General features: G+C 61.1%; 2 protein-coding genes across 3 annotated transcripts in view; both read right to left on the bottom strand.

Moving 5' to 3' along the window:
- Positions 1-6,059, bottom strand: part of LOC309601798 (bridging integrator 3) — a 41,883-nt gene extending 35,824 nt beyond the window's left edge. The window contains exon 1 of one of the 2 annotated variants that reach the window (XM_082334928.1): positions 6,017-6,059. In XM_082334928.1, the coding sequence (XP_082191054.1) occupies positions 6,017-6,024 (8 nt within the window). In that variant the 5' untranslated portion in view covers positions 6,025-6,059. The remainder of the gene's footprint in view (positions 1-6,016) is intronic. The other variant, XM_082334929.1, reaches the window with a different exon arrangement.
- Positions 6,060-11,241: 5,182 nt separating this feature from the next.
- On the bottom strand, positions 11,242-14,733 carry LOC309601887 (early growth response protein 3; the record flags this gene model as incomplete). Its single annotated transcript, XM_082335131.1, has 2 exons — positions 11,242-13,507; positions 14,583-14,733. 2 exons carry the CDS (start codon positions 14,731-14,733, stop codon positions 12,462-12,464), a joined length of 1,197 nt encoding a protein of 398 aa, XP_082191257.1. The 3' UTR covers positions 11,242-12,461.
- Between the last annotated feature and the right edge of the window lie 11,987 nt (positions 14,734-26,720).

A 26,720-nucleotide genomic window follows, 5' to 3' on the forward strand; every position in this document is an offset into this window, starting at 1 on the left:
ACCCAGACACTTGGCAAAAGCGACGCCAAGTCTCTGGCAACCACGCACCATCAAAATCAATATTTCTGCCGCAGGCGGCGGTGGACACGGGAGGCGTTTGCCAGGGACCCGCAGGTCTAAACCTGGTGTGAAGCGGTGGTAACGACTGGTTTTTATCGGTAACACCACCACCGTCAGACCACCAACTAAATTCCTGTTTTGTGAAAAGTGCCCGCTTCCCGTGGAAAGTTTCAGGGTTTGGTTTGGGTTTTTTTTTTTTTTTCATCGAAACCCCAAGCGCCAGCCAGCCAGCACAGCCTGGATTTCCACCAGAGCTTTTCACTCTTTGAATTTCCACCAAAAATCTCAATTCTTTCACCAGAAAGAAGCCTCTCTCTCTCCCTGCAGCCAGGAGAGGACAGCACCCAGCCTCCTGCGCTGCGAGGGGTGACCCCAACACACCGATGCCGGTCTTCCCAAAGTTTTCGGCACGTGGCATGCCGAGGGCTTCTACAAAACCATCCATTTATACCTGATCCTCCGTGAAGCCAAAAACTGGCCCTAATCTCCCCCAGAAAATCCCCCTGTGACAGTCAGGGGCCCTTCCCCAAGCCCTGCTCTGCTCGGTGGTGAGCCCTTCCCTTCGCCCGGGCCGCACCAAACTCCTGCTTCGGGAGAGGACTCGGCTCGAGCTGTAATTGCCGTCAGGAGACCTGCCTGTTGATGGGACTAGCTGCTATCCGGGAGAGATCAAAACGTTCCTGCAAACATCAACGGGAAGGTTGGGAGCATCAGAGGAAGGATGCGAACGTGAAGGTAACAACTTTCACTTTCTCATTGCCGTTATCAAGTGAATTTGAGCGAGCATCTCCATGGCTGGAGGGCGCTTCTCCTCCTCGTGCCGTGCCTTCTGCACTCAGGTACGCATCGTTACAAGACATCGGTGTTAGGAAAGGAGCTTTCCGTGATGTGATACGGGAAAACCAGAGAACCCTGGAAGTTCAAGGGCAGCTGTGACCACCATCGGTAGCTGCTGAAACAGGACTAATTATCTCATTAGTGTTCCTGAGTCCTAACAAGTGCTGAAGGCAGCCTGCACAGGACCCGAGGAGAGACAACGCGGCGAAGGCTGGCAGGGCGCGTGGTGCTGCGCATGTGCGCGCCGAGAAAACCAACCCTGGGCATCTGGACCACAGGTCTCGTGACTTTGCGTTTTCTAAAAATCACTAAAAGCTGCAAATCCGTGGCTCCGCGGGCTGCCCTGGAGCCTGGGGGTTGGATCCCAGCCCTGCCCAGGTGAGAAAGGCATGAAGGCAGACGCAGGTTAGACATTAATCTCGAGCATCGCTCCGGATGCCTCGCTGTACTACATCGTGTCCATGGAAACTGCATGCACCGTCCCACCCCGCTCCCCCCGCCTCGCAGGAACTCATAGCAACCGCTCCAAACACAGCGCGAAGGCAAAAAAAGGAAAAAATTATTCAAACGGATCACAAACAGCTTATGTCGAGGGAGACTCTGCGCCAAATTCTGGTTTGGGTTTTCTCTTTGGTGGAGATGAGAGGGGAGGTCACGGGGTGGCGAGAGGCAGGGAGAGGAGCGACGCGGGGCTACGATCCCTCGGAAATAAACGCATCCATCCCCGCAGGCCTGCGCTCCCACCCGCATTTCAACCCCTTCCCTATGAACTTGTAGGCATTAAGCCACACGTGGATGTCAGAGCGAGCCCCTGCAGCAGGGGAGAAGGAAAAAAGAAGATGTAAACATCTATTTTATGTTGGTTTAGGTCAGCCCGGGGAAACAAGGCACCTTCCTCAACTTCGGCAGCGGAGAGGTGTGCAAGCAGACGGCAAGCTCGTCGGAGCAGGGGCTGCTCGTATCTCTGCATCTTGCACGGAGCCAAGCGCGGTGTCAGTGTTAAGCAAATCAAAAATAATGTCAGAATCTACTCTCCCACCCATTCCAAGATGAGCATGAAAAAAATAATGATATTTTACTCACCCATCAAAAGAAAATTACTCACGCCAGGCGCGTGGGTGAGCAGAATTTTGCAAGGCTGTTTTAGGCCCTGACTATGCTACAAAAATATCCATTTTAAGCATGGTTGTGAAACACGATTGTGGCTCAACTATAACTCTGTTTTTTAGCTACCTGTACAAATAAGGCGGAAAAAAATAATAATTAAGAAACAACCACGTGCTAATCGCGCTCCGAGGACCACGCCGGGCGCTGCAACCTCCCACCGCGGCAGCGGCGGACACGGTGCGTGGCTCTTGCCGGTTGCTCCACCCCGGGAAACGGTGCGGTGAGCCGAAGTGCCGGCGCTGCCCGGCTTGCAGAGGGCACGCCAGCGTTTTGGTTTCGCTGCGATAATACCTCTGGGATGCGCAAACCGCCTTGCACGGGTGCTACACGCGGCAGCGCTGTGCAGGGAGGTGCTTGGGAGCTGCGCGCACCTCGCTCACCGCTTTGGTATCCAGTTGCTTCATCCAATCTAATTTTATCCCGTGCTCATCTCCAAATCCCAGTTTCGTTGAAACCCGGAGAGAAGGGAGAGCGTTGCCGTTGACCACGAAGGGACTGTGATTTGGGCTCCGAAAAATACCAATATTGATTCACCGGAAAGAAAACAGCGCCTTGGTCTGTGTTTGCATCGCACCTGCCCAACGTGGCCACAGCACAGCTCCAAAACACGGAAAACAAAATGAATAACCAACAAACCTACTCTTACGCTACAACCCAGCTACGCCTGCCACTTCCCCGCACTTTCCTCTTCCCTTGCTAGCAGGCATAAATCCATCCAGCCAACCGTCCTTTCTGAGACAGGCAGCTCCTCTTCTTCATCTCCATCCCTAAATATTGCACAAAGCACATTCACATTCACTCTGGATTGCATCTGATAAAGATCTGGGGAGTTAAGTATCGCATAACCATACAGTTCCACTCCCGATCTGAAATCGATGCCAGCTCCTTAGTCCACTTAGCGAGAGCTCCTTGCCAAGAGGCATATGGTTTAGCAGTCCGGCAACGGCAACCCCCCAAGCAGACCACTAATACACTGCAGTGCAACAAGAAAACACGTGCCTCGCTGTGCCTCACTATCAACATTTGCTTAACATATTTTTTCTCCCAGTAAATACCAGCTGTTGCAGCGGTGCCGAGAGGGAGCACTCGGATATCGAGCTGTCACACTACTAAAAACCCCTTCCCGTTTGTAAAATCGCCTGCAGGAGCTGGGAAACCAAAAGAGGAGGTATTTGGGAGTCTGGTTACGAGCTGCAAGAGCGTTTGGTTTTATGCGGTTTCACGACCCTTAAAAACCCTTTAGATGGTCACAAATTAGATGCTTGCGGCAATTGAGGGTGACAATACGGTAAAAGCCATCACTCCATTTCTCTTTATTTTTTTAAAAGGAGTGATGTTAAGGTAATCGCTGGAGCATTTTCCCCTCTCTCCTCCAAAACACACGGCCACAGGTGAGGGGTGAGGAAGAGGGGGATGCGGACACGTTCAAGAGACCCCAATCCCCAGCATAAAGCCTAAAGGAAGCCATCAAGCTCTGCCGAGATTTGGAAAACATCTCATCTGTCCATGCAAGGCTGCTTCCCAAAACAAGCCTACTCCTGCTCTAAATAAAGTTTGGCCTAGAAAGACAGCACTGCCTAGTTGCCTAGGTGCAGGAGTCGGGAATTTGGGGGTTTAATCTCTGTCACCAGCGGGTTACGCTTTACTCTCCGGAGCAAAGTTTTCCCACGTTGGTACAACGAGTATTGCTGTGTTGCCAGTCCCAATGGGGCGCAGAGAGCCCCGACCCACCAAGAGTGAGGGAAAGCAAAGGCATTCACCAGGCACAATTTAACGAGGCGTCCACCAAACGGCTTGCGAACAGCCTCTCTGCCCTTTAATCTCTAGGGATCTCGCACAGGCCTGCGCAAAAAATTAATTAAGGTAACGAGCGTACAGAAGCAAAACTGGAGGCAGAGTTATGTGCCACTTCCCCAGCACGATCTGCAGGACAGAGCTGAGGATGAAGCTCCATCCTCTTCATCGGCCGCGACAGCCAAGCCCTGCAAAAAGGGGTTTTAATCAATGCTGCCCCAGGTCTAACGGTGCCCGTTGCCGGAGAGAGACACGCGCGCAAACTAAGCAAACACGCTTTGCTGTACAAAGCAACCTCCCGCCCCGCCGGGCTGGAACAAAGCTGGCTCCCTCCGCGGGGACGGCAGAGCAGCGGCACCGGGGCCGGACATGTTTTACTCTGACGTTTGAGGAGCGGGGCACGACCTCGGCACAATCGGCTCCCCCCCTGCCAGCACGCACGCCGGCATTTGTTACCGCTGCCCGCTGCCGGCGGGAGCGTAACCCCTCGTTGCGGCGGCGAGGCGGACGTCACGCCGAGCCCGTCCCTGCCAGCCGGGCGCTGAACTCCGGCCCCCCTCCGTGAATAGGGCGATTCATCCGGGGCGGGCGGCTGCCGGAGCGATCGGCCAGGAGGGCTGGCAGGGCCGGCCGGCCAGCGAGCCCGAACTGAGAGCGATTGTGTCTCTGACACGGCGCCGAAGCCCCGCGGGGTCCGAGCCCCTCGCGTTCACGCGTAAGCGGAGCCACGACACGCCGAAGGACTGACGCTGCTGGAGAAGAAAGAGGAGACTCAGATTTCAGTGAAGTCCCGAGTTCCCCCCTCCTTCCAGCAATGACCTTTTATTCCTCCCCAGCAAAAGGCGAAAACAGCCGATCTCTCAGCGAAAGCCACGTGCGTTGTAGGGAAGCCACGAGACGCCATAAGCTGCGGTCCCCAGGCGAGGTCCCCGGGAGCAGCGTGGCCGGACGGATGCTGGAAAGCGCAGAGGGCGAGCGTTGCCGCTCTGCACCCGAATTATTCTACATCCATCATGTGAAGGGAATATTTCTTTCTTACGTTTTCGGCTCTGCGGCTCCTCCCGGACCAGGAGAGCAGAGCAGGTGTCTTCCACTGGCCGGAGCTTTTTGAAGCTCCCGCAGAGCTCACGAGGGCAGCCCGGGCAAAAGGCGGCTCCGAGACCCTCGTTAACCAACGCTGTCTATAATCATGGCTGCTCTGAGATGAGTAAAGCAGAACAAAAATGAACCCGGTGGATAAGTGCGTATTTTTAACCAAAAGGTCCCATTTTAATAGGTACCCATGTGCGCATCATTATATTGTTGAGGTATGCTTCCAGACCACAACTTCCCCCACTCCCAACCCAAAAAAATCTTTAATTTTCACCACGTGCCTGCCCCGGCAAACTCAACCTGAGACCGCCAGATGAGGGCAAGGCCTTTTTCTCCTTAAACCGACACATCCTTCACCTCCCATAACGGCGCCGGCTCTACGTGACTATCTGGGGTGAGAAATCACGCACAGCAGTCAAGATTAATTTCTAATAGAATTAGTTTAAATAAGCGGTGGGGAGAGGCACAGAAGCAGCACGCCAAGGGCACCGCGGTATCCGAACATAGCTTTTCACAAGTTCAAACACACGTGAAAACTATGGGTTTTGGGGTGTTTTTTTCATATAAAAAAAGCTTTACTTTAATGGAATCGAAGGCAGTTCTACAGCGTTTCAGACTCACGGACCCGCCGGGCTCACAGGGGACCCTTGGGGCTGCGGGGGGCCCGGCCTGTGCCCCGGGACGAAGGCAGGGCTCGCCGCGGCCTGGGGAGGGCCCGACAGCCGCTGCGGGGGCACGGCCGAGGGGACCCCGGGGGGGACCCCCGTTAGACACCCCTACACCGTGTGTGTGCGCCTACAGACACAGCTCCGGGGCGGCCACACCACCGGGGCCTCCCTCAGGCCGTCAGCCCCGGCGGCGCCCGCGGCGAGAAGCCGGGGCCTGGCAGGCCGAGCGCCGCAGCGGGCCGGGCCGGGCCGGGCCGGGCCGGGCCGGGGGGTGATGGCGAGCCCCAGGCCGGGCCCGGGGGTCCCGCGGCGGCGGAGCGGGGCTCGGAGCCGGGCTCGGAGCCGGGCCCGGAGCGGGGCGCGGCGCGGCCGGGCCGGGCCCGGGGTCCCGCACTCACCAGCTCATGGTCCCCCGCCGCTCCCGGAAGTGCCGCCGCTTACGCTCCGCCCCTTCCGGTAGCGCCGCCACAGGGCGGGAGGAGCGGGAAGCGTTAACCCGTCGTGTGCCGCGCCGGGGGTGACGTCGGGGAGGGGGGCGTGACGTCACGGCGGAGGGCAGGGGGTCCGCAGCTGTGTCCGGAGGGGAAACGGGGGAGAAAACACTTAAAATCCTCTTAATCCATTTAAAACCCCGGGAACGGGGCGGGGGGTGTTGGAGTAAAACCACGGCGGCCCCCCCAAAACTGGGAGCACCGGGGGTGGGCGAGGGGAAGGGGCGGCTGGGAGCACCCTGGGGTGGGCGAGGGCATGGGGAGGGGATGCCCGGGAGCACCCTGGGGTGGGCGAGGCCATGGGGTGTCCAGGAGCACCCTGGGGTGGGCGAGAGCATGGGGGGGGGATGCCCAGGAGCATCCCTGGGGTGAGCGAGGGCGCAGGGTGCTTCGGAGCACCCTAGGGTGGGCGAGGGTATGGGGAGGGGATGCCCAGGAGCACCCTAGGGTGGACGAGGGGAAGGGGTGCTTGGGAGCACCCTGGGGTGGGCAAGGGCACAGGGAGGGGATGCCTAGGAGCATCCCTGGGGTGGGCGAGGGCGCAGGGTGCTTGGCAGCACCCTAGGGTGGGCGAGGGCACAGGGAAGGGGTGCCCAGGAGCACCCTAGGGTGGGCGAGGGTGTGGGGAGGGGATGCCCAGCAGCATCCCTGGGGTGGGCGAGGGCACGGGCACGAGGTGCCCAGGAGCACCCTAGGATGGGTGAGGGCACAGGGAGGGGATGCCTGGGAGCATCCCTGGGGTGGGCGAGGGCACGGGGTGCCCAGGAGCACCCTAGGGTGGGCGAGGGTATGGGGAGGGGATGCCCGGGAGCATCCCTGGGGTGAGCAAGGGCATGGGGAGGGGCAGGGCTGCCCCAGCCGAGGAGATCCAAGGGAAGGGCAGCAGGGATGTGCAAGGGCACCCAGTTTTGGGGAGAAACCCTCCAAATCTGACTCCAGGAGGCTGGGCAGGGGCGGGTGGGGCAGCGAAGCCATTTTGGTGACCAAAAAACACCCCTGTCGTCAGCAATGTCCCCAGCAGCCACCGCCAGCCGTGACCCTGGCGGCAGCAGGATGAAGCGAAACCCCCCCTGAGCTCTGGGTGCCCTCGGACCCCCATTGCCAGCCCGGGGCCACATCCCGGCGTGGGGGGGAGCATGTTTGGTCCCGGTGACACAGAGCTGGTGACAGCACGTGCCACCGCACGGGGCCGAGGGGAGGAGGCCCGGGATGGGTGCCAGGGGTGGCTTTATCAATTAGCAGGTGGAGGTAAACAACGCGGTAATTACAGCCAGGGAGGATGATGCTAAACTGGGAAGGTGTCACCGACACCGGTGAGGACAGGGGATTAGCCGAAAAGGAGCGAGGGAGGGGGACTGGGCGGGCAACAAGCGGGGACGGTGCCCAGGGCAGCACAGACCCCCAAGCACCGATTTTGTGCCGGGATGGGGAGAAGGAGCCAGGGTTGGCAGCGCCGGGGCGGGGAGAGGGGAAGTTGCAAGGCAGCACAGTGGAAAGGAATCAGTTTTGGGGTGCTGATGGGGTGTCAGAGCAAACCCCGAGGGGAGGCAGCCAGGAGGAGCCCGCCGCGTCCCCGGCCGAGGCGTGGGGAGGAAGAGGAAGGATGGAGCGAGGCTGGTGCCAGGAAGGGTTTGCCGGCGGTTCCCACTGCCTGCTGGGACACGCGGCTGCTCCTGGCCGCCGTCCCCACCGCGATGCCCCACGCCGGCACCTCAGGGCGCAGGGGATGCGGCAAGGAACGGCCAGAGGCAGAGCTGGCACAAGCGGGTCCTGGCATCTGGGCGTCCCGATGGCTGCGGGGCTCAGGGAGCATCTTCCATGGAGGCTCTGCCCCGTGTGTCACCCTGGCCTGGGCGCACGCTGCGGGGGCGAGTCTGGGCCCTTCCTTCAGGGTCAGACCTGCCGCCCTGGCCAGGGCTGGGGAGGAAAGGGGGGATGGATCCGCACAGCACCGGCACAGGGCAGAGATGAGTGTTGGGTGATCCAGAAACCATCCAGACCTTCTGCAGATGTCTCCTGCCGGGGCAGCAGGTGAGGCTGAGCCAGTGGCCGGAGGCTGAGAAGATCAAGGAGGGATCCCACCAACATCTGTGGCATCGAGATCTACCAGCTGCAAACCAGGAGCTTCTGGATGTGGGTCCTCGTCGCTCCTGACCCCGGGGATGGGGTCTCAGCTCTTGGTGCTCCTCTCAGAAGCATATCCCATCCTGTGGAGAGCTCTTGGGTTTCAACAACAGCTTGCAAAGCCCCGAAGACCCTCAGCAGAGAGGAGCGAGGTGTTGGTGGCCTCCTCGGGAACCCAGAGCTGCCGTCGAGAAGGGAAAGGCAGCAAGTTGTGTTGAGCTGGTACGTGACTGGCAAGCCCTTCCCTCCTCCCCAGAACACAGATAGCCCAGAATGGGGATGGAAAAAGTGCCGTGTTTCCGTAGCAACCAACATTTTCGTGCAAGGTGCTGCACGCACTCCACGCGTTTTGCCACCCAAGGGTGCTCCTCACCTTCCTGCTCCGCGCAGGGAGGGTCCTGCCCGGCGGGACGCCTGCGCCCGGGTGGCAGAGTGGGTCCCCAGCCCGGCACTGCGGCCACGATGCCCCGTTGATGCCCGGTGGCCTCCTTCCCTCCTCCTCCTCGCCTGGAGTGAAGGAGCCCAAAACATTGGAGCAACCTTGGGTGGCTCCTCACCGTGGCGCGGTGATGCCAGCGTGGTGTCTCCCGGCAGCCTTTGCCATGCCACCGTCTGCCCGTGCCCGGCATCTCCAACACAAGTCACCAGTGGAGACGGGCGTAACCACCACCACCGCCACCACGGCACCCTCAGACGATGCTGGGGGCCGCGGCGGCTCTCCCTGCACCATCGGCTGTTGTCCATGGCGGCTCCGGCCCCTACCCATCCACCTCGGCTTGTCCGAGCCGCGCAAGGGGACGCCGCAGGGACCGGCAGCTCCAAAACCAACACGCAGCCCCTGATCGCTGCGGGACCTCCAAGATGCTCAGAGCACCGAGTGAAGGGCAGCCCCGGCTCACCCCGGCCCCACGCCATGGACGGCAGCCCCTGCCACTGCTCCTGCCCCACGCCGACTCCGGCAGCCATTCCAGCCTCATCCTAATGGTCACCGAAGGCTCAACCATCCGGGAATCCACTCGGGGATGCGGGAGCCCACCCGGCGCAGCGCCCGTCGGCTCCAGAGCTGATTCCCGCAACACCACGAGATGCCGTCCCTGGCTGGGCCAAGCGTGCCCCAAGTCACTGGGCAGCCCCCCCGGGCACCGTCTGCCCCTGGGTTCTCCCCGAAATTAAAACCTCTCCAAGCCAGGGAGCTCAGCGAAACCCCAGGGACGGGCAGAGCTGCCCTGGCCTGGCAGGAGCAGCAGCTTCTCCGGGGCCCGGCTGCGGACGCAAATCAAAAGGCAGGAAATTTGATGGCGGTGCCGATGCCTCCACACCCCAGGAACACTGGGAAAGATCGTGGTGCCAATGCCGGCCGCCAGCACCGCCGGCGAGCTCTGGGGAAAGGGGAAGCTTGCGGGATGCTCAGCCGCTCCGGTCATGCTCCAGCCCAGCAGAGCCGGACCCACGTGGACCAAGGGACCCTCAGCATCCTCCAGCCTTCGCCTCTAGCACAATCCCAGCTCCAGGAGAGCCAGGGCTCCGGCCCCGGCCCTGGGGAAGCAGTTAACCATCGCGGGCCACCATCCGTGTACCCACTTCAAATATCCAAGCGCCTCATCCTGCTCCTTCTCCCATCCGTCCCTCGTGCCCGAACAAGCGCTGGCTCTGAAACCTGGCGGGTTATTTTTAACCCGAGCGACCCAGCCCGGCAAAAATCCCCTCTCCGCTCTGTACCTGGGACAACTCGGCCGGCGAAAGGCGCGGGGGCATTACCGGCTGACGCGGCGCGATCCTCTTTCGCCCACCGTTATCCGACAGACGCAACCCGGCGAAAGCTGCCGGCAAAATGGTGGCGGGGTCAAGGCGACGGCACGAGCGGGGAAAAATAAGACGCGAGGTCAAGGGCAAACCAAGGACGCGGCGGTTTTGGGGGGGGGGCTGCGGGGCGCACCCCATCCCCGCGCGGCCGGGAAAAGGGGGGGACGTGAGGACGGAGCCGGTCGCCTTCGGGGTCACCCGGCGTCCTGGCCAGCTGGTCTCGCCACGCCGTCCTGCGAACAGAACTGAAGGAGAGGGGGGGCTGAGAAAAGGTTGGGTTATTTAAAAAAAAAAAAAAATCATAGCAAAAAAAAAAAATTATTTAAGAAAATACAACACTAGAAAAAAATGTACAAACAGGTTTCAAAGTCGCCCGTAAAGAGGCACAGCGCCCACCGTCCTACACATTTCAAGCCATTTTAACATCCCCCTTACATATTAGAGACTTTTTTTTTTTGTTCCAAACCAATATAGATCTTTCTTAAGCAAGGTAAAATAAAGATATTTACTACAGATTTTGATTGTCAGCAAACACAATATATTTACTGCATTAGCATTTGCTCACAGTGCAAATGGTACAACAATACATCAGTTCAATATTTCTGATTTTTTCCCTTAAAAATGCTGTATGCATTAACTATCATATTTGCATTACAACATGACAAATGAGCAAATGAAATGTGTGTGAAAATTATCACCTTTTCACAATATCAAGCATAATTTTTTTTTTTAACCTTAGTATAAGGTACTATAAATCCAAGAAATAAAAACATCCACAAAATATATTACATCTGGTATGATTTTTTTTTTTCTCTAAGTACTCAACTTTATACAAAAGTCTTTCAAAAAATATCATTCCCTTAGGTTTGTGTGGTTAAACCTGATTGTGGTTTTTTTTTTTTTTTTTTTTGTTCCTTTCGGTTCACATAAATTAGACTGCATTCTTTCTCTTCTCTTTATTTTTTGTACGTTTTTAATGTTTTGTTTTGTTTTTTTTTTTTCACATGCAGACATCAAACCTGGATAGCACGACCTTTTGGCAACAAAGATTTTTTTTTTTTAAGTCATTATTATTTTTGCTTAGTTTAGCTTAAATGTCTGAGCACAGTTTTATTAAAACAAAAGAAGAAAAAAATCAGAGCAGTCATGCAATGACATGCACATACCAGAAGGAGAAAGAAAAAAAAAAAAAAATAGAGGACTAATTGATTTTTCTCCTCCGTAGTTGGTTGGTTGTTTTAAAGTGACCAAATAAAATAAAATAAAAATATCTCACATTATAAAAAGTATTCAGCAAAATACTGGGGGGGGGGGAATGGGGGGGGTCTGCGTTTCTGTAAAGAATTTCCCTTCTGCTGAAAAAAAAAAAAAAAAAAAAAAAGAAAGAAAAGAAAAGAAAAAACAAACCCAAAAGCTGCTGCCGGGACATCGCTCCCCGCCGCCCCCCGAAGTTGCGGGGGACCCTCGGAGCCGCCCCCCGCCCCGCCAGCCCGGCTTGGGGGGCCCGAGCCCGCTTACCTCCGCCTCGGGGAGCCGGTGCTTGGGGCTGGGGGGGGGGACAGGCGGGGAGAGGGGGGGCCCGGGGGAGCGGAGCCGGGCCCGGCGAGGCGGAGAGGAGCCGGCTGGGCTCCATCCCTCCATCCCCAGCCGGACGGGCCGGATCCAGGCGAGCCCAGCCCCTGGGGAAGGCGGGCGGGTAGGATCCAGGAGGGCCCGATCCTGCCCAGCCCAGCCCTGGGTGGGTCGGATCCCGGGTACCTGGGATCCAGGTTAGTCGGGATCCCGGGGATCTGCAACCCGGATCAGGGCCAAGCTGGGTGCGGGAGGTGCGGGAGGCGGGCAGCCGGGATCCAGGCAGGTCGGCCCCGGGAGATGCGGGGTGCGGGCAGCCGGGATCCGGGCAGGCTGGAGCCGGGAAAGCCGGATCCAGGCAATCCGGGTCTGGGCAATCCGGGTACGGGCAGCCGGGATCCGGGCAGCGCGGGTAATCCGGGTGCGGGCAGCAGGGATCCGGGCAGTGCGGGTACGGGCAGCAGGGATCCGGGCAGCGCGGGGCAGGGTAATCCGGGTGCGGGCAGCAGGGATCCGGGCAGTGCGGGTGCGGGCAATCCGGGTGCGGGCAGCCCAGATGCGGGCAGTGCGGGTGCGGGCAATCCGGGTGCGGGCAGCCCGGAGCCGGGCAGTGCGGGTGCGGGCAGCCTGGATCCAGACGGTGCGGATCCTGTCGATCCAAGTGCAGGCAGGATCCCGGTGCGGGCAGCCTGGCCCCGGTTCAATCCGGGTGCGGGCAGAACGGACCCATGCAGCGCAGCCCCCGGTATCCTGAACCCGGGGGACGAGGCCACCCCGGGGTCCCCCCCGGAGCGGTGCGGTGCGGAGGGCAGGGGAGGAGAAGGGGTGCCACCGCGCCGCCTCCCGCGGTCCCTCAAGCGCACGTGGTGACGGCGGGGGCGAGGGCGACGGGGGGCGAGGTGGCGGCGGCGGCGGCGGCGGCGGGGGGCGCGGCGGGGGGCTGCCCGGCCGAACCCTTCTCGGCCTTCTTCTCCTTCTGCTTGAGGTGGATCTTGGCGTGCCGCTTACGCTCGTCGGAGCGGGCGAACTTGCGGCCGCAGAACTCGCAGGCGAAGGGTTTCTCGCCGGTGTGGGTGCGGATGTGGGTGGTGAGGTGGTCGCTGCGGCTGAAGCTCCGCATGCAGATGCGGCACTGGAAGGGCTTGTGGCCCGTGTGGATGCGGAGGTGGCGGGTGAGCTCGTCGGAGCGGGAGAAGCGACGGTCGCAACCCTCGGCGGGGCAAGCGTGGGGCCGCTCGTGGAGCGGCGTCTTGCTGGGCCGGTTGGGATACTTGCGGGGTCGGATGGGCTTGAGGGTGAGGGGCGGCTGCGGCAGCCCCCCGAAACCCGGGTGGATCTGCTTGTCCTTGAAGGCCTTGATGGTCTCCAGCGGGGTGATGGGGGGCGGGTTGACGCGGATGGGGTCCAAGCTCTGGAAGGGTTTGTGCTCCGTGATGGTGCCCATGTCGTTGGGGTGGTGGTAGAGGTTATAGTCTGGGATCATGGGGAAGAGGTTGCTGTCCAAGGCGGGCTTGGCCGCCTGGTAATCCTGGGGGGAGTAGGTGAGGCCGGGGTTGCTCTGGGGGTCGTGGAAGGAGACGGGCTCCGGGTAGAGGTCACTGCAGGAGGAGTAGGGCGGCAGCGCGGGGTACATCTGGTCCACCTCGCCCTGCGGCGGCCCCATGCTGCCCGCCGAGCTCTGCGTGCTGGTGAGCGCGCCCGAGGACGGCGGCACCCCCAGGATGCCGGCGCTCATCAGGCTGATGATGTTGTCCTGGCACCAGTTGGAGGGCGAGTCGAAAGCGAATTTCCCCAGGTAGGTGACAGTCTTGTTGCCCGGGGCGGGTTGAAAAGTCCCCGAATAGGAGGACAGTTCCTGACCGGCCTTTTCGTTCGCTAAGCCAATGTCCATAACATTATCTGCAAAGTGCGAGAGAAGCGGGGCAGGGTGAGCCGGGAGGGCCGCACCGCCCCGGGGGGGGGTCACACACGCACACCGGGGATGCTCCGGGGATGCTCCGGGCCCCCCCCCCCCGCCCCGCTCCCTCCTACCCCTCGCTGCTTTATTCCCCCCCCCCCCCCCCCGCCTCTCCGCTCCCCGCGTACTGCGGCGCTGGCTGCCGAGGGTCCCGGCGATGCGGGGCCGGGCTGCCGCCCCCGCCGCCCGCCCCGGGGGGGGCCAGACACCGCCGCCGCCCCGCAGGTGGGGCCGGGGGAAGGAGGAGGTACCTGCGGCTACAGGTAGGCTTCCTCCCCGTCCAGCCCCCGCCAGCGCTGGGCACTCCGCGGAGCCGGCTGCGGCCGCCGACGCCGTTACCGACTCGCCGCCTTCCCTGCGCCGAGCCCCGGCGAGGAGAAACACGAGTGGGAAGGGAGGGGGGGGGGGGGTTTAGCCCGGTGAGGCTCCGGGTGGGAGCGGGGACACGCGGGGCGGCCCCGCACCCCCACGCCCTGGGGGCTCACCTATGCCCCCCGGGTCCGTCCGTCCGTCCGTCCACCCCCCCTCCGCCTTTCCCAACCCCACGCTCCGGGAAAGTCGGCGCCGCGTCCCGGGGAGCCCACGCTGCCGCCGCCGCTGCGGGGTAAGGCTGAGGCGGGGGGGGGGGGGGGGCCGCCACGGCCACGCGTGTCCGCGGCACCTCCGCACCCGCGCGGATCCCGGCGGGGGCGGGCGGTCCCTCCGCCCCACGGGGACCCGGGCCTTTCCCCCTCACCCCCCGCCTCCATCCCCGTGTCCTCCTCCCCACGGAGCCCGGCCGCCGTCCCCGTACCTGCGGCGGCGGCTCGGCGGCAGCAGCGCTCGGCGGAGCCCTGCAGCGATCGTGCGGAGACACGGCGAGGAAAGGGGTGGGTGGGTGCGGGGGGGGGGACGCTCCCCAGCCCCAGCTCTTCCCTTCCCTCCGAGGCTCCATGACACCCTACCCACAGCGTCCTCCTCCTCGCCCCACCGCCCCCCCCTCCCTTCTCCCCATTTTCCTTCCCCCCCCCCTTTTACCTGCAGCCATCTGGTTGTAGTGAGCCACCGAGTCGCTGCTGCTGAAGATATTCAAAGAGTTGGGGATCTCCTCTGGGTACAGATTGTCAGGCAATTGGTTCATCAAAGTGTTCATGGTCCCCGGCAGCTTCTCCAGTAGTTTGCCTGTCATAGCACTGGAGGAAAAGGCTGGTTCAACGTGGCTCCGAGCTCAGCTCCCGAGGAAACAACATCCGAGTGGCAAATCCGTGCGAGGGAAATCATGCAAGAAAAAAAAGTTGGGGCGGGGGCGGGGGGGGGCCGGGAAGGAGGAGAAGGGGGGGGGGGGGCCGGGGGTGGCCGCGGAGGAGGGGGCGCGGGGGGGGTGCGGTCCTCCGTGGGTCCCTGGTGGTGTTTCCTCGAGGGGGAGGGGGCGATCTGGCTGGCAGATGTGGTTGTAGAAGCGGGTGGGAGGATTTAACCCCTCCTCTCTCCTTCGCTCGCTCCCGCTCCCCGTCCCCGTCCCCGTCCCCGTCCCCGCTCCCTCCCGCGCTCGGCTCCGCTCGCAGGTTCCCTCGCTGCCGCCCGACTGCTCCGCCGGGGACTCCGCAGCCCATTTATCCGGGCGGCGGGAGCGCTCCGTGACGTAGCTGCCCATATATGGACAGACAAAGCCGAGCCGAGGCCGAGACGTCACAATGGAAGCTCCGCACAATGGAACATTAGAAAGCAGGAAGCGGGGCCGGCGTGCGCGGGGCCGGGCAACGGCGAGAGCGGGGCCGGCCACCGGGCAACCTGCACCGGGCACCGGGCACCGGGTAGGGGCCACCGGGCGGGGGGTCCCCCCCCTCCGCACCCCCTGCCCGGATCGCTGCCCCCCGGGAAGGAGCGGGGGCGCGGGCAGCCCGCCCCGGCCCTGCCCGTCCCCTCCGTGCGTCCCCCCCCCCCCCGGGGATGCTCATCTCACCGGGAGATTTTATCCCTCCGCTCCCTGGGGAGCAGGAACGGGGGGGGCGGGGGGGAACCGACCCCAAACCCCATCCCGCAGCCCAGGAGAAGCGGGATCGGAGATGGGCGGGGGAAACGGCAGCGCCTGGAGTTCGGTGGGAAGGAGAGGGTCAGCGGGGAAGGCGCTGGAGCTGCAGAAGCCTAAAATCCCCTCCCTAGCTAGTGGGGACAGAGGAGACGGCTTCGCACCCAGCTGCCCCCTCCCCGCGCCCCGGCTCCGATGGGGAACAGTGCTTTGAATACTTTAAAACAGGTAACACTTGTTGGTCGCCTGTGATTTTAACCTCACCTCCCCCCTTTAAAAGTTTGGCACTTCCAAGGCGTCAGTAATTAGGTGGTTTCGTGCTAAGTGTGCCAACTGATGCTATCTTTAAAACCCTCCGAGTTATATAGCAAATGTATGGAAAAATGCTGTGTTGCAATAGCTCCACTTACCCAATTCCTGCAGGGCCGGCTTTGCAATGGGAGTGAAATCCGTGCTACGGGAGTGCTGCAGCTGGAGGGGACCGGGCACCGGCTGCCGGCTGCGGGGGGGCCGGGCGGGGCGGGGGCGGGGGGGCCCGGTGCTGCGGGAGCCGGGGACCTCGGCCCTGGGGTGCCAGCAGCCTCCGGGGGGCGGGGGGGGGGGGGGGGGGATGCTGGGGGGGGAGCATGTACCGGGAGTGGGGGGCAGCGAGCCCTCATGGTGGCTTGTTTGTGAGTGCTGGGGAGGGGGGTGGCCCGGGTGCTCTTATCCACTTCAGGGCCCCCCATCCACTTCAGGGCCCCCCATCCATTGCAGCCCCCCATCCATTGCAGCCCCCCCCCCCCATCCTCTGCAGCCCCCCATCCACTGCAGCCCCCCATCCATCGCAGCGGCACCTATCCATCACAGGACCCCGCTTTCACTAAATGCCCCCCCCCCCCCAGCAGAATCCTTCCTGGAGCCCCCCCATCCCTTCCAGCCCCCCTCCATCCATTGCACCCCCATACCCCGCCACCCTTCGCAGGGCACTCCCCTTCTTTTGCACCCCCCTCTATTTACACCCCCCCACCATCCCCCCCGCAGTTGCACCCCCTCTAGACGCATTCCCCCCCCCCCCCCGATACAGCCCACACCCAGCGCCCCCCCCGCCCGCCCCGCCCGTGGCCCGGCGCGGCCCGGGGGAGCGCAGCGGCGGCGGCGGCGGCGGCGGGGAGGGGGGAACGGGGCGGCGGCGGGCGGGCGGCCGAGGGGAAGAACCATACAAGGTCTGGATCCGGCCCCGCCTTCGCTGCCTTCTTTGGCGACCGGTTCCGGTGCCCCCGGGCGCCGGGGAGGTGCGGGGCGGGCGCGCAGCGTTGCGCGGCGGGGTGCGGAGGGGGGACCCAGCGCCCGCGCCCCCTGGGCAGCACCGCCCCGATCCGGGGGAGGGGGGGTCCCACCGAGCACCCCCCCATCCTTCCCCATCAGCGCATTCCCACGGTCGCAGCCCGGCTGCATCTGCGGTGCTGGGGATGCTGCGTGTCCCCCGCTGCATCCCCGGCTCCCACGGCCCCCGCGGGTACCAGCACCCCCACGCAGGTCAGAGCCCCCCCCCCCTCAATCCAGCCATCCCTCCTCGACCACCAACACCACCACCGCTCCTTTCCAGTTCCTCCAGACTTTGTAGTGGAGGGGGCGAGGGTTCGCTCGGCCTTATTGGCGAGGCTTGCGCTGGGAATTGCTGCGCCGGAGCAAGCGGGCACTAGCCCGGCTCCTCGCCCCGCAACGGAGCAGCCCGGCAGCCCGGCAGGTGCCAGGCGGCCCAGCCACGCGTTCGGCTCGTACCGACCCGGGTGGGTATCTGGCCCCTGCGCCGTGGGCGGAGGGGTGACGGTGCCACGGGCACGTGAACGTGCGCCCGTATCCCCCCCACCCCGAGTGGCACCTGCTCCCCGCCGGGAACGCAGCCGTCCCCCGCCGAATCCGGCCAGCTGGGGCTGCAGGTGCAGCAGTAATACCCCAACCCCTCACGGCAGGGTTTAAGCCTGGCTTAAAGCTCCTGAGCCATAAGGGCCTGGTTTACACAAGGAGCCGGCCTAGGAGGGAGGTGCACCGCTAAACCCAGCCTGTGAGAACGGCCTAATCCCACATGGACACCGGCTCAGTTACTCATAGTGGTTTGATGCCAATTGATGGGGAACGGCCTTAAGCCAAAATAAACCGAGGCAGCCTTAGACTGGCATGAAAACGGCTGCGTGGGGGTTGGACTGGCTTAGTTACAGCTCAGCTTAATGGGTCAGAGCATCCTGAGCAGAGCGGTTTACTCAAAGGGAGCAACAACAACAACAAAATCTCACCTGGGATGCTCTGAATGATTTTAAACTACGATTCTGGCTGGCTGGAGGCTGCAGCCGAGAGCTTTCACTCATTTTGGGCATCCCACATGCTTGTCTTAGGCCAAGCAAACCCCATCCTGAGCAGGGTGTCTCAGTAATGTGAATAATCACGGCGGGCATCAGTGATTTTGTAGCATGGGTCTGTGTGCATGAAACGCTGCGGTCCCTTCCTCAGAGCCGATGCAAGTGTCCCACGCCACCGTTGCCCCTGCATTTTAAAAGCTCGTCGTGTTAATGAAGCGAGGAAGGCAGAGCTGGCCGAGCCTCCGGCTTGGCCCCGGAACCGGCTGCCTCGTTAACCCCAGCGCTAACGGGAGGAATAATGCCGTGACGCCCGGGCAGCACGGGTGAGCCCATCCTCCTCTGCCCCTGGCACCCATCGCCGTCCCCCTGCGCCTCCGCTCTCCCTGCCCGCCCGTGCAGAGGTTGGGACAAGCCGTGACATTATTTATTGTCCCAACCGGGATCAATCCCCACAATCCCCACGCCAAGAAAGTGCTGGCAGCTTCCCCTTAGCAAGGAGCCCCCAGCTCCCGCCGCCCCCCAGCCCCTGCTCCTCCTTTTGGGGCTGTGCAATGCCGAGAGCGGGATGTGCCAAAACCCCGCCGTCACCCCCGGGGAGCCGGGGCTGTGTCCCTCTGGGTGCTGTCAGCTGATGGGTGATTTCTCCCCGCTCCTCTCAGTCTTGTGACCGGGTCCTGCCGCACGTCGGGTGATTCATGTGCCGTGAGCCCCGCAGGTGCACAGGGCTGTGCCGCGGCCGGGGCGAGAGGCCACGCTGCACGCCGGCTCTCCGGGGACTGCTGGGGCTTTTAAAAGGGGAACTATTCAGATTTTTTTCACCTAATTAATGACAGCATAAATGTACTTATAGGGAGGAGAACATGAGCCTGGTTTTCATGCCTCGTGGTGAGGCAAATGGGATGCTCGTTCCCGTTGATACCATGCCTAAACCTTGCTGGTGTCTTGAGCCGAGAGCTGAGCTTGGACAGAGCTGAGCCTTGGAGGCTGAGGTGCTCATCACCATCCCGCTGTGCGGTTCGGTGTCTCGGGAGCTCTGGGAGACTCTGCACAGTGCTTGGCTCTGGGGATCCGCCGTGGTGGTGCCTCCAGTCCTGGCTTACAGAGGATGCTCAGACATGAAGCTCGAGGCCCTTACACTACCAGAACATGGAGGCTTTCCTCCCCAGCCCCTTGGATTTGCTGTAGATGTAGATCTGGGGCTGGTAAGGTCACAGAGTCGTAAACAGAGTGTGGCTGGTGGGGACCTGAAAGGTCACCTACCTCCTACCCCTCGGCATGACTGTACCAGGGCCATATGCGTAGGCGGCTGCTTGGATGGTCGACAACACAAGCTCTTCTCGAGCAGCTTGGAGAAGGGGAACAAATAAACCCCGAGTCTTTCAGCCACCCGAACCACGAGGTGGGTGTCGCAGAGGTATCTGATGAAGCCGCCGGAGTTTCTCAGGGCTACAAGTGCTTTGTTTGCAAGTGGTGAGGTTGCACGGGCGGGATGCGGTGCTTCGGGGGTGTCAGCTCCCTCTGGCAAACACCAGCTGCCCAGATGTGGCAGATGCTGCACTGGCAGCAATTTATTCACTGGGCAACCCAGGGCCTGGATGTGAGAGATGCTTAGCACCGGCAGGGATGGGATTCAGCGTAATCTGTAATTTCTGGAGGAGGAGGAGAGACTTTCTCTGCTGCTGTTGGGTGTGGGAAATCCTCATTTCAGGCCAAACTCTGCTGGGCAGCCTTCCTGATCCCGGACCAACACCCTCCCGGCAACGGCCTGCGTCCTTCCACAACGCCGTCTCCCGCCTCACCTAGGTTTTCCTGATTTGCCTGTGAAAACTACACACCCTCCTCCTCCGGAAATATTCAGAAACACTCGCACTGAAATATGTATGGCAAAAGAGCCGACCATCTCCCTCCTCCCTCCTCTTTCGGGGGGATGAAGGGACCCGCGGGCAGAACTTGCTGCCCTGGGGCTTTGCTGCCTGCGTTGCTGGGTCGGTCCCAAAAGGCAGATCCCCGTGCGCCGAACCCCAGGGCGGCTGGTGGGGGGGAGCCAGGCAGCGGGGTACCACGGCAGCATCGTGGGTGGCTGTGGGAGGCCCTTTCCTGCCTCAGTTTCCCCTGTGGCCAGAGAGAGAGCATCCCTGCCTCACTCTGTGCAGCAGCAGTGTGAAAAGCTCGGGGAGGAGGGGGGAATGCCCTTTGGAGCAGACAGGAGCTGCAAATCCTGCTGAAACTTGGAGCAGCTGGGCAGCCCTGGGCACCCTGCGCAGGAAAATGGGTGCTGGGTGGTCGGGGCCGGTCCCTGAAGGTGGCAGCACTGGGAACCGGCTGGAGGCCAGGGAAGCACCCACAACAGCACTGGGTGCTGCTGGGGGAGGCTCTGCCCACATCCCCCCGGTCCCCACACCGCTGCCATCCCCTTCCCTGCATCACCCCGCGGCAAGGATGGGCCGGCCGCGCTGGGCCACCCCGAAGAGCATCCCACAATTTTCCGCTGCTCTCGGGGCCTGGGGTCGGCGGGTGACTCCAGCCTGCTCAGCGAGGGGCACGCCGCCGTATGCACCGGGGAGCCGGGAACCTCTGGGTCATCTAAGTCCGAGACTGGTTTTGGTTCGCAAGCCCGGAGGTCTTTCCTGTTATTATCCAGCCCGCAGCAGGGGAACAATAGCGGTGGCGGCCGGCGCAGTGTGACCCAGAGATAAGGAGACAGTGTGATTAGCAGGAAAATTAAATAGTAGGTCCAGAGCAAAAAGCGGTCCCGAGGGAGCAGCACCGCTGGGAACGACGGGGTTTCCAGCCAGAGGACCACTGGCAGAGATCAGGTGCAGAGCTGGGAGAGATGCGGCTGCAAAACCAGAGCTGATGCTACGGGACAAGGACGAACCTCAGTGTTGTGGTGCCGGCCAGGAACCCCGGGGTGACCGGACAGTGCTGCGGACCCAGCGAGGGGTTTGCAGAGAGATACCATAAAGGCTTTTTTTAACGTGAAACCAAGAAACAAAAGAGGAAATGGATGCTTGCGTTTCAGCTCTGAGAACTGTGCCATGACACACGACTCCGGAGACGTGAGCGGTTCCCTAATGGGAGAGGAGCTCGTGGCACAGCCAGCGCCAGAGCATGGCAGAGACTCTCTGAATCCGCCGCATCCGACGGCGGTGCCGGAGAAGGGGCTCAACCTTGCGTGAATGTGGCACAGTGGTTGGAGAGCCGGAGCAGGGGGTGAATCCAGTGCCCGGCAGGGTTGGGGTATCCATCTCGGGATGCTGTGCGAGGGGATGGATGTCCTCCCAGCTAGCCAAAGGCTGTGCAGCCTGGGAAAGCGCTGCTCCCGAGGGCTGCAGGGCTTTGCTTTAACCACCGAAGGAGAAACTGGTGAGAGGCCAAAGGCGAGGGATCTGCAGAGCCATTGAAACCAGCCCGGGGGGAATTAGCCATTTCCTAGCAATGAGGAAATATGGGGTTAGCTGAGGACCTGCAGGGCTGCGAGGAGGGAATGGGAAGCGAGTCACTACCGACAAGTGAGGACAAGCCGGCCGGGGGCTGCGGGCTGAGACCGTCCTCTGCCTGTGGTGCAGGCAAGGGAGGCTGGCGGAGCCGCGCAGCCACCCAGCACCTTCCACCACACCTCTGGATGCAAACCCCGAGAGGCAGCCGCCTCACCCTGCAGACAGCCGGGCGTAAACACCGGACACGAACCGAGGGTGATGGCTGCTTTTGGACAGGGGCAAAGCTGGTGGGCCAGGACCACTGTATCGACAACGTTGTTTTTTTTTTTTTTTCTTCTACCGAGGAGCATTTGGGTAAAACCACATCTGAAGGTGCTCGTGCTCCCGGCAGAGCGGGTGAGGCTGTGAGCTTCCCACTGCCGCGGCTCCACACGGACAAACCCAGCCCAAACTGACTTGGAGAGCGAGCTGAAAGAGGAAACAAAACCCCAACACAGTTTCTCTCTGTTGAGCATCCTTTGAATGCGGTGTCCCGGGATGTCTGGCAGCGTCTCTGGGCAGAGCCAGGCAGGCGCAGCCGCTCGCCCTCCGCCGGCGTTTGCATCCCAGGGCGCTGCAAGAGCCCGGCCGAATGGCCGCCAGCCCCAGCGAGCAGGATGGGGGGCCGGGACCCCCAAGCCAAGCAAGCCTTGACAGGGCAGCGAGGGGGACTGGGCTCCTCCAGCCAGCCCCACAAAGCTCCTCTGATGATATGCAGCATTTTGGAGGCCAAATAAGAATTAATTATTATTGCTAATCAATGAAACCATCATGCCAGGAGCGGCCTGCGTGCTCCTTGCTGCCCACCAGCCCCTTCTGGGTGCTGGCCTGGCATGCAGAGGTGGGGACACAGCCTTACCTGCCTTCCCCTATTACTTCAGGAGCCCTAAATTCCTGCCGCAGCCCAGGCTGCCTCTCCCAGGGCCCGCCCGGCTGCTGGGTCACCGCTCACGGAGCGGCAGGGAGGTGTCCGCCGCATCTGGCACCTCGTGGCTGCCGGCAAAGCCAAGCAGCCGGCTCCCGGTGCATGCACCCACCACCCACACCAGCCCCGTGCATGCGCTGTGGCACATGGGGGACCCCCGGGCTGGGGGCTTCGTGGACCTGCAGCACAAGGCTGAGGGCTGGGAGCTCAGCACCGGGCATCGGAGCATCCCACCAGCAGTGTCCATCGCCCACCCCACGACCGATCCGGAGAGCCCGGTCCCTTTGGGGATGCTGGTGCTCAGCTCGCCTGGAAAATCTCCTGCGCCGGCACCCAAACTGGGCAGCGTTGTTTATCCCCGCATCATGCACCGCGTCCCCACCAGCACATGGGGATTAACAATCTTGACCTATTTCCCGGGGGGTGCAGCAAGGCTTAATTCGCTGAATGCTTGAGGAGTGCATAAGATCTGCAGATAGAGCCATTATGAAGTGTGAGATATCATTAATTAATTCACAGGTTGATATAGTTATGCGCTTAGATCATCATCAGCTGATCCTGCTAATCCCTTCTTGTGCAAGTACCTGTGCGAGGGGGAGCTGCTGCCTGGCATCGCTTCGCTCCTGGCGAGCTGGGTCATCCCCGTGTCGTCCCCACGTGCTACCGAGGCCGGGGGGGTGCAAGGGGTGGCCCCCAGTCTCTGCTCTTTAATATCCCCTGTGCCTAAAGCTGTGTTTTCCCAGGGTGGGCCCACCGGAGGGGAGATGCCTTCTGCTCTTCATCAGGGGAGGGGACCCAGGGCTGCCTCCCAATGAGCCAGGGGCTGAGACTTTTTCTCATTAATTATTTCAATAATCATTAAAAATAGGTAATCATTACCCTGTTGATTTAGGGATTGCATTTAGTGCAGTCTTCCTCTGGCCTCCAGCCCAGATTTGGAAAGAAACACCCCCCATGTGCTGCTGGGAGCTGCAGTTGCTCACTAGGAGCATTCGATTTTCACAAGCTCGCTATTATTTTTTTTAAACCCCAAGTCTTCCTCTTCCTCAGCTGTCCCATTGAGTGGGTGGGTTTGCTCTGGGAAGGGGCTGGAAGCATCCAAACCTGCCTCACGACCCCATCCTGGGGAGAGCAAACAGGAGCCGGCTCCATCCTGCAGCCATGCCCGGGGCTTGGCTTGCTGCCGCAGCCCCCCAAAATCCCCGGGAGCGTGTGCTCCCGTGGGCCTGCAGCGTTTCAGTTCCCTTGGGCTCTGCAAGGCTGGGGCACGCACGCCGGCATGCCCGGCAGATGCAGGCGGAGAGGCCAGCGGTGCCGCGGATACCGCGTTCCACCCCATCGAGCCCATCACACCTGAGCTCACCCCGCTCTATTTTCTCCTGCCCCCTTCCTGGACCTTCAGATGAAAAAAATAAAAGCCACGACAGTGGAAAGTCGAGCTAACAAATACAAATAAAACTTCCTCTGGATGCTAAAAATGACACACGTAGACAGAGAAAAAAAATTATATCGGTGACAATAACAGAGCGCGGAGCTATTTCAGTGCTGGGCTGTTCCATTGCAGCACTCGGTGCTGGGGTTGTGGCTGCTGAAAACCAGCCACTTCCCCAGGGACGTGACGTATTTCCTTTCCATCACAAACTGATTTAGAAGCAAAACTTTCTACATTTAGGCAGTGAGAGACTCAGCTTCTCTTTTCTCTCTCGCACCGATGGTGAGCGAATGGAAGGAGAGATAAAGGGGGTGGGACCAGCGCGAAGTGACTGTACATGGCTTCCTCCTTTTTTTTTTTTTCTTTCTTTCTAAATTATCAAAAAGTGAACGAAAAAACCACAATTAATATTTTCCATGCCGTGAAGGCCTTGTGTGCATCCAAGTGAGAGTTTGTGGCTCTGGCCTGGCCGGTGCTCCTGCTGCGCCGTGTGTGTGCAGCCCTGTGTGTGCCTGGGTGCCCGGTGCAAGGCCAGCCGTGCCTCGTCCTGCGTCCTGGCAGGGGATTGTCCCACCACAGTGCCTGCTGCAGCCACCTGGGCAGATTCCTGCTCTGGACCATCCCCGTCTCCATCCCCGTCTCCATCCCCATCTCCATCTCCATCTCCATCTCCATCTCCATCTCCATCTCCATCTCCATCACCATCTCCGTCTCCGTCTCCGTCTCCGTCCCCATCCCCATCTCATCCCCATCTCCATCTCCATCTCCATCTCCGTCCCCGTCCCCATCCCCATCTCATCCCCATCTCCATCTCCATCTCCATCTCCATCTCCATCTCCCTCCCCATCTCCATCTCCATCTCCATCTCCCTCCCCATCTCCATCTCCATCCCCGTCCCTGTCCCCATCCCCATCCCCATCCCCATCCCTGTCCCCATCCTCCTCCTCAACCCCATCCTCCTCCTCAACCCCATCCTCCTCCTCAACCCCATCCCCATCCTCCTCCTCAACCCCATCCCCGTCCCCATCCCCGTCCCCATCCTCCTCCTCAACCCCATCCCTGGTTTCCATCCCCATCCCCATCCCCATCCTCATCCCCATCCCTATCCCCGTCCTCCTCCTCAACCCCATCCCCATTCTCCTCCTCAACCCCATCCCTGGTTTCCATCCCCATCCCTGGTTTCCATCCCCATCCCTATCCCCATCCTCCTCCTCAACCCCATCCCTGGTTTCCATCCCCATCCCCATTCCCATCTTCATCCTCATCTCCATCCTCATCCCCATCCTCATCCTCATCCTTATCCCTGTCCTCATCCCCATCCCCACTGGAGATGCACAGGGGAGAGGGACCAGTTTGGGCTCACAGTGCCCTGCGAGAGCTCACTTGGCTCGGACCAGGGAGACGCGGCGTGTGTCTAACTCCTCTCATCTCCAGCTCAAATTAAAACCAAGAATGATGGTGATAATTTCCTAGAAGGATAAACATCCGATTGCCTTTTCTCTCCCGTTCCACCAAAAATAAACACACCAGCCACAAGGAATTACAGGCAGGGAGGAAAGGATGACTATAGTTTGACTGCAGGATGTCAACAAAGCATGACCTTTCATTTACACCGGTCCCTCTGCATTAACCTAACGGGCCAATTACACCCTCAACAGAGGGTAAGTATAGAAAAAGAGAAGGAGAAATCCAACTTTAGCAGACTTCCATGACATCTCTAAGTGTCATTTCCTCTGCTGCTAATTTTAGCGCCGATGGCAAGCCGGGCAGTGTGTTTTGTATTTTTTTCCCTGGGTTGCGGTATGTTACCCAGCTTCCTTTTTTTGTTGCTCTCTTTCCCACCGCGTCCTGCAGCTTCACCCAGCACCGTGTGCCCGGGGCGAGCCGGGACCCCCCTGGCTCCTGCATCCTCCTTTGCACCTTGCAGCCCGTCACCCCGACCCTTGCTGGCGGGGAGGCGAGGCTGGCAGAGCTTTGCAGGACCCATGCGACACGCCTGCGTGCGGCCGGCGTGATTCAGCCCCTGCGAGGTAAACAGCCGTTTCCTGCTGGAGGGAAAGTCCCGGCCACGTTTAACACCCCCCGGCATGGAGTGAAAGCCGCTCTCGCTGCCGGGGCTCCGGGGAGGGCGGCCAGCCGGGTGCAGGGAGCGGGAAGGGAATGGCACAGACCTGTTTTCTCTCTTGCTTTGGGAGCAGGTTGCTCTGGGACAGACCCAGGGATCGATGCAGGGGTGAGATGCAGCAAGGGGAGCATCGCCATCCCCTCCGAACGATGCCAGAGCTCCCTGGGGGATGCCTGCTGTGGCTCTGCTGCAGTGCTGCACGGCCGTGGGCAAGTCATTCCCTCGTGCCTCAGTTTCCCCTGCCTGCAAAATGCCTCCCGAGGTCTTGCTCCCCGCCGTTTGTTCAAAGTGCTCCTGGATGCAGCCCTGGCCTCGGCAGGACAAAATCAGCTTTGTCACAGCGGAGCCACCAAGGACGCGCTGCAAGGAGGACTTGCAGGCGGGCAAATCCAAGCCTCAGAGAAAACCAAGTCGTAGATGAAAGCCTAATTAAAGAGCTAATTAAAGGGGAGGTCCGGCTAAGTGGCCAGTAGGCAGAGCTCTTCTGATTTATGGCTTTAATTTTGGTTTTGCTTTCCAAGAGAAGCGGGCTGAGGCAGCGAGCAAGGGCAAAGGCAGGGCAAGGCCGGGGCAGTGCCCGGTTCCCACGCTGCCGCCCTGCATGGTGCTGCCCAGGGACCCCTCGGCCGGGCACCGCGGTCCGGCTCCCGCGCCGGAGCCCCTGGGTGACGCTGGGCCATGCCCGGCATCACCTGCATGAGGGTCTTGCTGGCAAGCCCCCCCCCCAGCTGCAGGGGCTCTGCTCCGTCCCATGCAGCTGGCGCGGACCCCAAAGCAACCAGATTCGCCCGGCGCTGGCCCGGCATCGCCCCGCGCTCGCTGCCAGCAAGGAGCCCATGCAGCCCCG

The sequence above is a fragment of the Platalea leucorodia genome (genome assembly GCF_965183815.1).
Source record: "Platalea leucorodia genome assembly, chromosome: W".
In the NCBI taxonomy this organism is placed as follows: domain Eukaryota; kingdom Metazoa; phylum Chordata; class Aves; order Pelecaniformes; family Threskiornithidae; genus Platalea; species Platalea leucorodia.